General features: G+C 40.0%; 1 protein-coding gene across 1 annotated transcript in view; it reads right to left on the reverse strand.

Annotated features, from left to right (window-relative positions):
- Positions 1-15,162, reverse strand: part of rgs3a (regulator of G protein signaling 3a) — a 167,589-nt gene that overhangs the window by 97,347 nt on the left and 55,080 nt on the right. The window contains 6 exon segments of the mRNA XM_034095308.1: positions 3,587-3,664; positions 5,045-5,358; positions 6,306-6,345; positions 8,395-8,830; positions 9,297-9,402; positions 9,746-9,827. Of these exon segments, the coding sequence (XP_033951199.1) occupies positions 3,587-3,664; positions 5,045-5,358; positions 6,306-6,345; positions 8,395-8,830; positions 9,297-9,402; positions 9,746-9,827 (1,056 nt within the window).

A 15,162-nucleotide genomic window follows, 5' to 3' on the forward strand; every position in this document is an offset into this window, starting at 1 on the left:
GAATGAAGAGACAAAATGAGAAAAATACTGAGTTTCAAACACCACTCTGACAAGGTCTCACTAGTGCTTTGAAGTTATCACATATTATCTGCAAAGGTGTGAATAACACCACCTAACACATACCAAAACTGTCACCTCTTCAACACAGGAAATGCAGTTCACAGTTACACAATTATGGCCAAACAAACACATAAAGCCACAGTTTGCTTTGGGAACCTGTTGCATGTTACACTGGTGCCTTGGTATACTGACCTAGTCATCAGTTATTTTATTTATTAACTCTGATTAAACTTCATGTAGTGTTACAACTGCTAGTAAAACATGTATAAGCCTTTTGAAAATAAATATATACATATATACATATGTATATATTTGTTTAAACTTCAATAAATACATTTGAATTCTTTGGACTGGAAATATTGTTGCTTCATTCAATCATTAAGATTATTGTTGAAGTATCCCTGTAAATTTCTAATTAGATTTACAGATTGTACAATGGCGCCGGGTTTTCTAGAAAAATTGTAATTGTTATCATATCAATTATAATGTCATGTCAATTAATCAAGAAATCAATGGCTTTCTATCAATATTACTGCAAATAAAGCCTATACAGTTTTTTATAATTACTATACTGTCATAACACTTTTTCAATTCATTTAGTTTAATAGCAGGGCATTATTCAATATTACTTGATTTTTGTTGTCCTTTAATCTATGTCTGCTCTTGTAGCCTTGTTGATACTGTATCTTCCCACACTTCCATCAAACTCAAGACACTAATCTTATTTACAGTAGCCCCAGTATCCCCGTCAAAGATGATGAATCGCTATGTGAGGAATTGCTGTCAGTGTGCAGAAGAGGCCGAATGGCAGCGTTAATCTAATTACTTACAGTACAGACTCTTTTAGTCCACACACACAAACTTCAGACTGAGACATTTGCAACACGTCACAGCAGCCCATGACTGCCTTTATGCTTCTGAGGCGGCTCAGTGAGCAAGGCATGCCAGTAAAACACTGACATTGAGAATAATGAAGGAACTAAGCATTAAGGTATGAGTATAAAAAGTAGCTTATTCTGTACACATGTGCTTTCATGCCAAATAACATAAATTGATGTAGATGGGCAACGGTTGAAAACAATGCTTTGGCTTCGGGGGCTTCCTCTGAAGGGTGAGATAGCAGAGTGGGTATTTCAGATGAAACCAGTATGTGGTAAGGCTGTGTGTGTGTGTGTGTGTGTGTGTGTGTGTGTGTGTGTGTGTGTGTGTGTGTGTGTGTGTGTGTGTGTGTGTGTGTGTGTGTGTGTGTGTGTGTGTGTGTGTGTGTGTGTGTGTGTGTGTGTGTGTGTGTGTGTGTGTGTGTGTGTGTGTGTGTGTGTGTGTGTGTGTGTGTGTGTGTGTGTGTGTGTGTGTGTGTGTGTGTGTGTGTGTGTGTGTGTGTGTGTGTGTGTGTGTGTGTGTGTGTGTGTGTGTGTGTGTGTGTGTGTGTGTGTGTAAGAGGATGTAAGTAAGAGTACAGAGGCAAGGACAAAGTGACAAGTGAAAGGCAAGCAGCAGAGAATGTTCACACAGAGAAACACACACACACACACACTTTAAATGCATACACAGACAAACAACAAACACATAATGAACAAAAGAGTGCAAACGTTTTTAAAAACACAACCTTGTTCTCTGATTGAGAATAACAAATGTAAAATAAAGGTAGCCATCCCGGTCAAGGGAGCATGAATGATGAATGATAATGGTGCATAGTGTGTTTTGATAAATATTGGTTTTGTATTTATATATTCACTTTCAAAAAGAATTGTGTTGAATGTTTTTTCAATCTCTGTCTTATTCTCTAATCACACAACTTAATCCACTTAAATCTGTTATGTCCAAATGTCACTTTGAAGTATTGCCATTATTTAATCCACTAAAATTCCATTTTGTCCAAATGTCACTTTAGATTATATCAATTTATTGCAATGCTGTGCTCATTATTTTTGTTCAGATATCATAAGGAAAGTTGTAGATGTCTGTGTGAACAAGAGAGTCTGTGTGAGAGCCTCCTGGGTTAAGGTTTAAAGCTGGAACAACACTAACTGATCATTAAAAACAGCACGCACAACGCAGTGGAGAGAAACTCCCTCCTGACAAACACTGGCTGTTAAATATTTGTTTTATGACTGACCCCCGAGAGGCCAGATTACCTTCCATGCCAGCGGTCACTGCACAGAAAATAGGATCTGACAGGGGGAATTAACAACTGTAGCAAAAGCTTAATTCTTTCAAAAAGTGATCCTTCTGTTCTCTTTCGAATGTGTATACTTTCTTAGAGCATTGGATGTCAGAAAGGATTCCATGAGTTGCAACACTGATTCCAAATACCTCAAATTTCAGAAACATATCTCCACTCCTCGTGTGATTAACTTTCTTACTTTAGCTTCTGCCAAAACATTAAACTTAACCTGGGTCACAAGTTTTTCTTTTTAGGGAAAATGCAGCTGAACACGTATCAAATATTTGTAAAGAGTAAATAGAGTTAGAATAACGTGGTTAATGTTAGCTTGAAATACAGTAATATTTGATCAATTAGATAAGATTATATTAGCGGACCAGGCTCTGCTGTACAGCACTTCACATTTTCTTTGTAGCATAACATGTTAAACCCTACAGGGTAAAGCACATAAAACACTACTACTTCTTTATTTCTGACACCAGCAACATTTAAGTACTTGTTACAGTATACAAATCTATATTTTAAACCTTCGAAAACAAGAAGTATAATTACCTTTGATACAAATGTATTAAACGTTTTCCATTCTTAATTGATAATGCAGATTATGCAATGTGAGCTTAAAATACTGTGAAAGAATCATTCATATATTCTGAGAGAGTTCCTTTGATACATAAAACAGATTTTCTCCCTCGGCTAGATCTTTGACACTCTGCTCTTTAATCAATTATTCATTCATTCATCGACTCATTGGTCTGATAGCTCAGAGCAGTTACACATTCTTCAGAGATGTTCAGACATCTCCTCTCACAAACTGCTCCTCACTTGCTTTCTCTTTGCAAGTACATACATAACTCTTAAACACACACAAGCTTTGACTTGAGATCAGCACTGGGTCAATGGACCGTCACTTCCATTTTGGCCAAACAAGCAACATAACTGGTTGTGACAAACCAGCAAAATGTTTGCCACTCGTCATTCTGTCTCCTGCAACCTTAAAAGGCTGGAGAGGAAAGAGCCTCAATCTTTCCGGATCAATCAAATTATGAAACGCTTCGGAAGAGGATTGCAGAAATAACATTTTCTTTCCACATATCAACAAAATCCAATCCTGTACCTTTCAGGGTCATTTCTTAAAATGAGTTTTAGATCATATCCTGCTTACAGTTTGGATGTTCCGTGGTCAACGAGTGAAATTCCTGAGCAGAAGCAAACTGAAGAAGGAGCTAAAGAAAAACTGCGCTTTCTACACGGAGAACCAGCTCAGAAAAATGTTTATATTGTATTGAAATGAATGTATATTCTCACATCACAAGCAAGGATATACACATATGTAAACATCATACACACACTGTTGCCTCTCACCTTGAGCGAGTGGTGCTTGCTCTCATGGAGTATCATCTCTTCAGATAAGATGAGCGCTCTGCTGCACAGGTCAAGGGGCTGGAAAAAGATCAATGACACAGATGTTACAGTCAGATTAAGGAACAAGGTTTTTGAACATAGTAGGTTTATTCATAATTATTGATATGTCTGATGAGATAGTTATCAATGACCACAAGCACATGTTACTTATATGATAACCATTGCCTAATCATCAAAATCATTGATATATGTTAAGCATTGTGCTAAGATACAAATCTTAGAATATAGTTTTTTTCTAGATTTAAAAAGTAAAACCTGAGGTTGTAATACCAATTCCATTTTGGCACTCAAAATCCAAATGATCTTCTGAACAGTAAGTCGTCTTACTGCTGTGAGAAACACAACTGAAACAACTGTGCGGCGACATGTGGTCTGAGAATGACACTAAAGATTAACTGTAGCACAGGAGGAGGTGACTTCCTCTCAAGTACAGGGTGGGCTAATTCAATATGCATGTGTCACATTTGCATACTGTGAGAAGTATAGGGTCAGAGTTGCACGTTTCTATATGAGTTAACAGGAAGTACCACCACAGTCACTGCATTTCAAAACGGGGAATAGACTTAAAGAACTCAAGAAGCCAATTTGTAGATACTGCAGGAGGTGCAAAATGCATTGCTCTAACTTATCTCACATTTTCAAAAAGATATTCACTGTAGCATGGGAATACTGCCTGTGTATATGAAGACATGGTAGCATATGACTCATGACTTGCCTTGGCTTCCTAACTTGGACTATTCCTCCTCAGGAAACTAGATTATTCCGATTACCATAGTATGAAGAATATATGTAACGAAAAGTGTTTCTGTACACAGCTATATTTAGATATACAAGGTGGACAGATCATACAGAATGTATATGAGAAATATAAAAAGGACTGTCATCTGAATAAATACAGAGTCTCATTGCCTTGTAATGTATACAATATTAATATTAATTACCAGCACTGTGGTTATTTGAAAAATAACCACAGTGCTGTATTCTCAAAAAACAAACTCCACAAAAACAACACTGTATTTCAAATACTTTAGCACCCTCATGACTTGCAAAACAAAATGCAGAAGCAAAAAGGTGAATGTATTTAACTCCAAACCTCAAAAGTATTTTATTTGACCCAAATGTTCTGCAGAGTTTTGTCTGACTGTTTTTTAGAGCATCATGGGTACCTATGGTTTTAGATGAATATCATATACTGTAGCCGCTACAGTACGGTACGGCCACAGTTTAAAAGCGGCCAGACCTTTGACTCTACCAAACTAGTATGATTTTGGGAGATAAGCTCAATCCTTTTGACCTTATGCCTGACTTTCAAATAAGCATTTACAACCAGGACCCAGTTAGCTCAGCTTAACATCAAACCTTTAAACAGTTGGCTGGCTTTTCCAATCATTGGCTTACCTGAACAAAGATGGGGAAGATGAGGATCTTGGGAGCCACTTTGACATATCCGTAGTTGGCATGTGGAGTGTGTGAGCGGACGATGGTGCAGTTCTGGTAATTGGCAAAGTTAGCATTCTGCTGCTGATAGTTGGGTGCACCGGCGTTGGTGGAGGAGGATGCTGTCTTTGTTGTCTTAGAGTTGTTAGACCTACGTAGGAAGCCAGTTCGGCTGGAGAAACCCCCTCCTCCTCCACTACTACTACTACTAGGACCTCCACCAGCACTGCTCTGGGGCTGTGGACCAGAGCCCTGCTGTGGGTATAACCTGCCGGCTGTGGAAAATGAAGAACGTGAGCAAGTGAGGGTGAAGACAAAGATTACATACTGTCCAGTATCATTACTGGTGCTACCTGTGGAGTGTCAGTAATGATCTATTATTAAGAGGGTTAGATGAGAGGATACCACTCGAATATCAGCATGCCTATACAAGGATGGAGCTATGAGAAGTTTAGCCATAACTGGAAACAACAAATAAACATAGTCAGGCTCTGTGGAACGGTAACAAAATCTACATACAGTACCAACACCACAGCAGCTCACTAAATAAATGATATCTTGTTTGTTAATAAAATAAAAATCACAAAAATGAAGAGCAACAAAAGGTAGAGAGACAAACTGCGGTTATACTTTATCCTTACCAGAAAAAGACAGAAAAGGAGTGGCTAAAAAAAACACGAGTGTGTTCAGTCCCCAAAGTAGAATCCTCTGCTCGACTTGTGTTTACCTTATAGTGCTAAATCCTTTTGGACAAGACAGTTTATGCATCATTTATATGTTAAGCTGTTATATTGGCCAGTTTTCAGAAAAAATCTAAACATTGCAGGTCTGCCTTGAAAAAGAGATCTATGATCTCAATGGGACCAATCTGGTTAAATAAAGGTTTGAAATGAAAATGAAATGGCAAACATTTACATAAAATAGCAGTAAAAGGTTTGTTGTAGTCAATTGGGAAAACTGGATTCAAATTGAAAAAGTCTAAAGTTTTATTTGAGTTTAAAGTGTAATTTAAGGCTGTTTCAGGGGGGCAAGCCTAAAGTCAATGTAATCACATTAATTAAAATAACAATACCCTGTAAAGTTAAGTAAAAAAGTAGATTAACATTCTGGGCTACAGCCAACAAAAAGAGGCACCAAAGCCAACTGAAACAAAGGCTTTCCGCCAAGACACTGTTCACTGTGGCCTTTAATAAAATGATGTACGAGTAATAACATGTCTTACCTAATGTTCCCTGGTTGTCTTGGTAAACAGGCCTCAAGATCTGAAAGCAGAATAATATTAAATGACATTAATATTAAATAGGCTTCAACACTAGGAAAAGTGACATCTAAGCTCCGTCTAGAGTGGAATAAAGCCAAGACATAATGACATTAGACACCATGTCCTTATTCAAATAATGAATTGATATTTCCATGTAATAATATTCCTGATACAATTCTGATTTTAACTTTGTATGGCGTGAGACTTGAAATGCAGGGTTGCCATTAAACACACTGCATATCCTTATTGAAAAATGTCACTATGCCACAAGTTTGTCTTTAGGGAATGAAGCTGGACATTATCATGTGAAGTTTCTTACTTGACATTGAATTGTAGTGTCTAGGACACAGCTGAGCTCATTTGAATTGTGCTAGACTCTACATCACACGTCGTCCAGATTAAGACAGTAAGTGAGCTAGTGGTTGGAAAGTCACAAAATGTTAGGGTAATTCGTATCATTAGTTTTCTTTTCTTCCAGCTTCTCATTATAAATGTCTGTAGTGTGGGCTTTCCAAAATCTTTGTTTACCACCTAAAGTACTGTCAGTGCAATTAGACAACAAGCTTTGGGTATATTGAGCCACACTATCACACCAAATCCCTTCCCCCTCATTTGTTTGGGATACAAGTGGTGGCGGTTTGAATGTGTGTTCACTATGTTGGCATGCACCTGCAATCTTTTTCCAGAGTCTGACCAAACTACTGTACACTCCTACACTTTATATTTTTATTTCTCTGAATCTATTTATGTTCTTCCTTCTTAAAATCAATCTCATCTTGTCATGTGGGACAGCTCCATTTCTTTGACATGCACAACAATGTCCCTTAACTGAACCCCAACCTGAGAAGCACTCACAGATGAAGATGGACATGAGGCACACACAGACACAAACAAATAAACACACACACACACACACACACACACACACACCACAAGTTACAGAAGGACACAGAGGAAGAGAATTAAGAGAATAACACTTAACTACCTGCTCTAAATATGACAGAAAAATGATTTAGTTTGTTAGAATATTTTAGAAGCAATTATTTAGAGACCTAAGGTTTACCCAGATTGTAATATGAAAAAAATGTCTCAAATGCATTTTGAATGTTGGTTAGCCTGAGGTTGTTAATTGGTTAGTATCAAAGTGTTACATAGTTGTTAGCTGAGGAACTCAGTTCAGTCTTTTTGATTTGAATAAATGTGCTTTATTTTGTTATGATCAAAGCGTTTACCTTATATACATGATGTCATTGGATGAAAAAATAAGTACAGGCTGTATAAAATGGTTTTACATATTATTATCAACATAAAGACTCTGAAGAAACATTGCCTTGAATTGGGCCTATCCAGAAAACACAGCATATTGGCTTGTGACATTTAACAAATAGAATAATCAAGTTTCTCTTGTGAGTTTTTCCTCGGAAATGTGAATCTTTAATCTCGGAATATAAACCCCCGCCCTGGCTCTGTAATTAGAATGTGTTTACCTACATGCCCCGATATGCACTCGGAGAAATGGACCAGCAATGGAATACCTATTTGAATCAAGAACTACTACTTTTGTTGAGTTATATCTTTTTACAAATGCCAGAACTATTTGTTTGAAAATGCTGATGTGAGAGTCACAGCGCACAGATTGTGTTTCTATGTTATATGATATCTTTAGGGTAAGTTATGTTGCATTGCCTTTCTAATACAAACTGTAATTCATTGGTGTAATGAAATAAATATTGGCAAAGCTTCACATAGTAAAGGCATACATGTATATATTATTAGCAGCTGCATATATTGTATGTTAATGTCTGCTCCTACATTACCTCATATCTACATGACACTGTCTGAAGTGCATTGTGTTCAGAACATGTCTTAAAGCACAGATCAGTGAGAGGGCAGTAACCCAAATGGTGCTGTACATACAGTCCTTCTATCTATCAGCACCGGGAATGAAAGGCAAGGAGACATATCTAGGATGAGCCACCATATGACCGAGGTGAGGATGAGGAGGACGAAGGAGATGATGAAGATGCAGTCCACCAGCACTCTGCGGTACCTGGCTTCCGGGGTTGATGGGGGCCAAGATGATGTAGTTGTCCCCGTTGGATGCCTTCACGCGGGTCCCCTTCAGCGTGGCAGTGTGAGGGTGGTGAAGGAGGCGCGGTTTCCCGTCCAGCTCCTCGGCCGACCCCCCATGGGCCCCCCACCCACCCAGGGTCCCAACGCCTACGCCTCCCCCCATTCCAGCTTCAGTGCCGTTGACCAGCAGCCTGCGGGAGGCGGTGGCACGGTGGTGGGCTGGGAGAGGCGGCACGGCCGGGGGGGATTTACTCGCACCAACATCTGGAACGCGTCTGCGGGTTGGGGGCGAGGGGGCGTCATAGTTTGAGGTGGACGGATTGTAGGAGGGCCGATGGATGAGGCCCTCGAAATTAGGCTTAGCTGAAGGGCCCGTGCGCCACACCACCAGTTTGGCTTCATTGCCGCTGTTTCTACAAAGAGAAATAAATATGATGAGCAACAAAATATAAGTAGTTCAAATAAATAAAAACCTTGAAACTGCAAATCTGTCCATGCATTCGTAAATCACTTTTGTAAATCCTTTCAGGAAGAACAAATAACCTTGTAGAATATCTGCAGACACTTTAATTATTGCATATAGAGAATCTACTCTATGTATGTACAACTATAACGTTATTTATAATCTATATATGTATCATTTTTTATATACCTGAATCATCATCAACTATATGGAAAAACTTCCACTGTAATTCAATCCCAAACTTTGAATTATCTTTTTTTCACACCAGGTTTTGTTCACGTACTGAAACAGATATCAAAATGAATTTCAATCATGATGCCAAAATTAAATCATACAAGAAATGAATCCATTAGATAATGTTTACAAATCACTGATCCTGAGACCTGAATGATCCTCTGGTGGGTTGGACTCATTACCTGATAGCATGGGCTAGGTCCACACACTTCCATTGCTCCACGGGCTGACCGTTTAGCTGCAGCAGGGTGTCCAAGTGCTGCAGACCTGCCTGATCCGCTGGGCCCCCTGCACCAGGGAAGAGACAGAAGAGTTAAGATCATTATACGCTCTCCAGTGACATTTTCATTTTTGTGTTCATGTTCTTTCCGGGTGACATGTTACAGACTGGCGAATAGCTGCATGGATAAAACAATTGAATATTTGTCTGATATGAAGATGCTCTGTTGTCTTTTGAGGCTAAATTCATTTAGGAATTAGCTTTCTCATGTTATGTGAATTGAATTATTAGGCCACAGATTATAACATTTCATGACATGTCAAACTCAGATCAATGGATGTGAATGTTAAAAATCAAACCACGCCAGAACATTGAGCTTCATTTACACAGGCGTGTGTATGCAAACCTCACCTGGATCAACAGCCTGCACCCTCACAGGGGAGTCTGAGCAGATGGTGAAGCCGAATCCATCCTTTCCTCGGAGGATGTTCACCTGCAGAACACAAACACCGTCATGTCGTGATAAGAAGACGGGACCTCTCTTTCTCTCACTACTTGAGGAACCAAACGCAGCATGCTGTCATAATAATCAACTTCCTCCCTACAGGATGATTAAGTGGATTTGTATTCTGCTTCTACTTCCTCTATTAAAACTGTCCTGACAGCAGTTTCCCGGTGAACCCAATTAGCTGTGTCCGCAGGAAAAACAAGTCCAAGAGATGGAGGAAAGGCGCTCATTGTCCAGCCGTTGAGGATAAAATGAATCCTCACGAAAGCACATTGCCAATTTAAATCAGACCTATACTCTGAATAGTATATAGCTAGTGCAAAAGAAACACAAAGAAGAATTGCAGTGGAAACACACACAAAGCCTCTTCAGCACAAACATGTAAACCTTTCATATTCAGGGCACACTGATACTAACTGAGAAAAGTAAATGTAGATTGCTAAACTTTATTTTTCCATGGTAGCATCAGTAATTATATAACTTGTTTATAAAGCCAAAACAGCACCAATACATTCAAGTGACAGCTTATTATTAAACATTAAGTCACATCTATTATATGGTTGCACCACAATTACGTGTTTTTTTCCATTTATATATTTCATTGTCAGCATATGTTCCTTATAAGATTAAACTGTCGCACACAGAATAGTAAAGAAAGATCATAAAGGTTTTTAAGGGCGAAATCTCGATGTTGTGAGAAGTGCAACCCCTTGCTTCTGGATAATATGCAATGTCAGGAATAAAGATTAAATCCAAACATTGTTCGTCCGCTCAAGTTCTGCAGGTCAACACACACACATAAACATTTGTAATACTGATGGCAGTTTCCCATTGTCTCTCTTTCTCTTTGACCCCGCGTCGCCAAACATTCGCTACCTGTGCCAGAGAGTCTGAGCCAACGTCAACAAAGTCTCCGTCCAAAACATCTCACTTTCCATGTCATCAGCTGACAACCAGGGGACTAAAACACACACCGCCCCCACCGCAGAAAACTCTTTTTCATTGCTCTGTTTTGCTCTAGCAGAGGAAAGCTTAATTATTTAAAACAATATATATTTTATTTATCCTTTATTAAGCCAGGAAGGGCTTATTGAGATACACGGGAGTCCTGGTTAGGAGCATGTTGGCAGTTTACCCATGCGCCAAATGCAGCAACTTGCAGTAATACGTTGACTATTCGGGGGCCTGAAGCTTATGACGACCCTAAAATGTCGGATATAATCGTAGTTTCTTACAGTCCAATGATTTGATGTGCCCTGTGTCACGGCATTTGAGGCAACAATTCTTCCATCATATTTTCCTCCTTTCAAATCTTTCTTTCTGTTTCAGTCTCTGACACTGCTGGTGAATTGTCCTTCTACAGAAAGCATGCTGATTTGCCTGCTGTAAAAAATAAATTAGAAACTTGATTAACCGTGTTCTACTTGCAAAGATGTACTCTCTGCACTGTGTGTGTATATTCTTATTTTAAGGACGGATGGATTCACACACTAATCACCCTTGCCTTGGTTGTGTGACAGAAATAGAGAAAGGAAAGATATATAGAAACTGACTGTAGGTAGATGAAAAGATAATAAACAAGGATAGAAGAGATACAAAAAAAGATTAAAAGGGGGTAACAGTACTGCAGTGGGACTTTAGACAGAGCAGATGACAGACAAATAGAACAGATGGTATGAAGAAAAAAACGTTGAGTGCAATTAACGGAGAAAGACAACAAGCAGACATGGAGCATTTTGATGGTTGATCTTGAAAACTGATATGTGAAAAAAAATATTGAAAAGCAAAGACTGACTTAAAATTAACAGAAGTGAGAGAGACAACAATCCATCACGCCTGTTCCATCTGCCTCTGTCTATCTACTCTGTCTGTTTGAATTGAAAGCTGTTTCAGAGACTGTGTCCAACTCTTAGAGCTGCCTAAATTGGGCCAATTCATCCAAACTCCAAAGCCTTTTCAGCATTAATTTAATTTGTAAGCAGAGTTGAGTCCAACCACTTGGACTCCTCTGGTCTGGGAGAGGCAGTCCCATGCTCCTTTTTTCACTTTGAATGAAAGCAGGGGCATTACTTTACCATGTTTAAAGAAAAGAGGAGACTAGCCTGGGAATAATGCAATAAATCAGTATGAACGTCCTTTTAAGGGACTTTTAAGATGTATTACTAAAAATGAATTAATGTGAAAAACACAGATTAAATATTTAAATTGTATTAGCATGGCCTTATTGATAATTAATAATTCAGTCAAAGGGACTGTGGCGGAACTGACTAGACTAATGAGTAAGATTTGAGCTTTCTTGTAATGAATTTAGAGGAAAATCTGGTGTGAACAGTATGTGTTGTGGGACAGCTTTCCCCTTTTCACATTCATGCCTCAGAGCTACATGCTTTCAGACAGTGCATGAATCACGCCAGTCTCTGATGATTTCATGAATACAGAACATGTCGTGTCTATTTTCTGTCAGTTCTGTAAAGGTTCTATTTACGGCAGACAGTCCAGCATAAACTAAATGAAACGTATCACCAACATTTTTGTATACATAACGGTTAAGTTATGATATCAAGTGGGTATTCTCAAAGAGTAGACATCACACGACACTTAATTGTTAGTCTGTATTTTTGTCATGTTAACGCCTCTTATTTGTGTATCTTCAAAAATATTTAAAGATTTTGATATTTTCTGCCACCATAAAAAATGAAATAATACATTTTTCTTAAAACTGTGTTTTCCTAATTTCTTATGCAATGCAGATGTGCACAAAGGGTCTTATGTAAGGAGAGGGGCATCAGTTCATATCATAGCAAACATGTGTCTCCTCTCTTCCACTCCTGATATCTTTCTCTCACTATGTGAACTATAAATAATGTAGAGGACACAAAAGCTTGTTCCCGACTCGGAAGAAAACACAGCCAGTTATTCCTTTCCGGATGTTTTGGACATGCTGTCCAAAGTGCAACTTCAGCTGTACAGTCAAAGCCAAATATTAGGATCTGATTGTGTTCAAACACAGATATACCCACATATTTTAGGCCTACACTTTTGGTTTTCCGACACGATGACAGCCGACTAGACCGGTGAAGATTCATGAATTATGAAATGTAATTCATCTTTCGCAATTAATTACGAAAGCAGTGGTTAAAGATAGTTTTCTAACTTTTTTTCCCTCACAATCACCGGTTGATTGATGTACCCCGTCCCCTATTCTCTGAAACAAAGACACACCTGAGGCAGCCTACATCCGATGCAGAGGTGGCACAGCCCGTGGATGGTGTGTATCACACCACCACCACCTCCTCTTTGTCCTTCTCCACCGTTCAAGTCTGCAGCCAGTACACACACGCTGCGACGGTGACTCTCCACCTGTCCGGCCCTCCTGCAGCCCGAGTATCTCCACAGCCTCCTCTGTGCAGCGGAGTGTGTGCTCCTGGGGCTATGCTCCGATGGCTCGTTGGACTTAAGTGTGTTATGAAACATCATAACAGTGACAGCTGCCCAAAAAAAAAGTCTGAAGGTGGCTTTGATCTTGAAGTTTTCAAAATGTCCAGTTTCCAGGTGACAGTCGGGATGAATTGTGGCTCTAGATAAAAATATGGTGTCTCACCTTTCTGGAAAATAGACAGGAATCTGTCGAGTGTGACAAAAATGTGTCCTTGGAGACTTTTTTCAGCCAAACTGGCTTCTTCCCGCAAATTAATTTAAATTGAAGTTTCTTGGAAACAGTCCTTTCTTCAAAGTCGGCGTCACTCTGCCACTGTCCTCCAACTGCAGTGTTATCCATTCAAGGTTCCTTTTAATGAGTCCAGTCAATAATGCTCAGTGTTGCGTCTGTACCTGCTCTCAACTACTGCATGTCTTCCTCTTGCCTTGTTTGAAACTTCACTTCAATCCTCCAAACTTCTTCCTTCCTTCAACTTTTAACACTCAAATTATTTCTATCCTGTTACCACGGTCGCGCTTCTCGCCCTGTGGTTTGAGCGGCAGTAGCAGTTTCAGTAGCTCCTGAGCTCGGCTGTGTGAGAGTGTGTGTCGGCGTCATGCAGGCGAGACTGGCGCTGGCTCGGCCTGCTCAGGCCACACTGTAGCTCCTGGCAGGGGCGCTCATGGGAACTCTTCCACAGCAGAAGAATAGGAGGAAGTGCCTCCTACCGCCACCCCCCCCTCTCACACACACACACACGCTTTTTTGCATACCTCGCCACCCCACAGCCAGGACAGCTTTGTGTGTCTGCCCCCGATAAGGCCAGTTTGCTTCCTGAGTCCACACTGAAGCTGTGAGAGGTGCTATAGCTCTTTTGCAAATATAAACTGTAGTGACTAATGTAGGTTGCACAAGTGAGACGGGGAGACATTGTAAAGACTTTTTATGGGATTGGTTCAGAAGGTGTGCAAACTTATGACAGACCATATTTGCACTTTAGACGGAAATGATTCTGATTGCAACTTGTAATGACCACATTTCCCAACATAGGACAATGACAGCACCATTGTTTGGACACATCCAAACACACACACACACACACACACACACACACACACACACACACACACACACACACACACACACACACACACACACACACACACACACACACACACACACACACACACACACACACACACACACACACACACACACACACACACACACACACACACACACACACACACACACACACACACACACACACACACACACACACACACACACACACACACACACCACAATCAGACTTAACACCTCATCAGATTCTTTCCACCTTAGCTCCCACGCTCCCCAATCTCCATCCAGACATTATGCTTGTTTGTTATGTTTTCAACTTCCATATTTCCTCTGCTTTTCCTTTCAGCTGCCCCCCCTCGACCCCCAAGCGCACAGAACGGGAAATTCTCAGGTCTGCGACCTTTGACAATATCCCCTCCTCTTCCCGTTATCTAAACATTACTTGTATTTTTGCTCATAATATCCATATGCCTGGGAAAGAGGTGGCAATCTGCAAAACATAACAACAATCACCTCAGCAGCAGTGCAGGAGGAAGCCTGTTAAATTAGGGCTAAAACAGTGGCCAGTCTAACCCCTAGCAACCCCATTAATTACCCAGCATGCTTTTTGGATGTCAGGCTCATGGAATGAAACATGGACAGAGGAGTGATGGAGAAAGAGAGGGGTGAAAGAGGAGCAGTGCTGCACTAGTCTCGACAGTGCTAATAAAGTGGCAGAAAAGGCCGTTGTCTTAAGATCCCTTCATGCCAGTCGTAATGGCAGCTTTTCCCTGTTTGCCTTTTCAAAAGGGCGAGGGTTACCCGTCAAGCACACAAAAA

The sequence above is a fragment of the Pseudochaenichthys georgianus genome, chromosome 12 (genome assembly GCF_902827115.2).
Source record: "Pseudochaenichthys georgianus chromosome 12, fPseGeo1.2, whole genome shotgun sequence".
NCBI classification, from domain to species: domain Eukaryota; kingdom Metazoa; phylum Chordata; class Actinopteri; order Perciformes; family Channichthyidae; genus Pseudochaenichthys; species Pseudochaenichthys georgianus.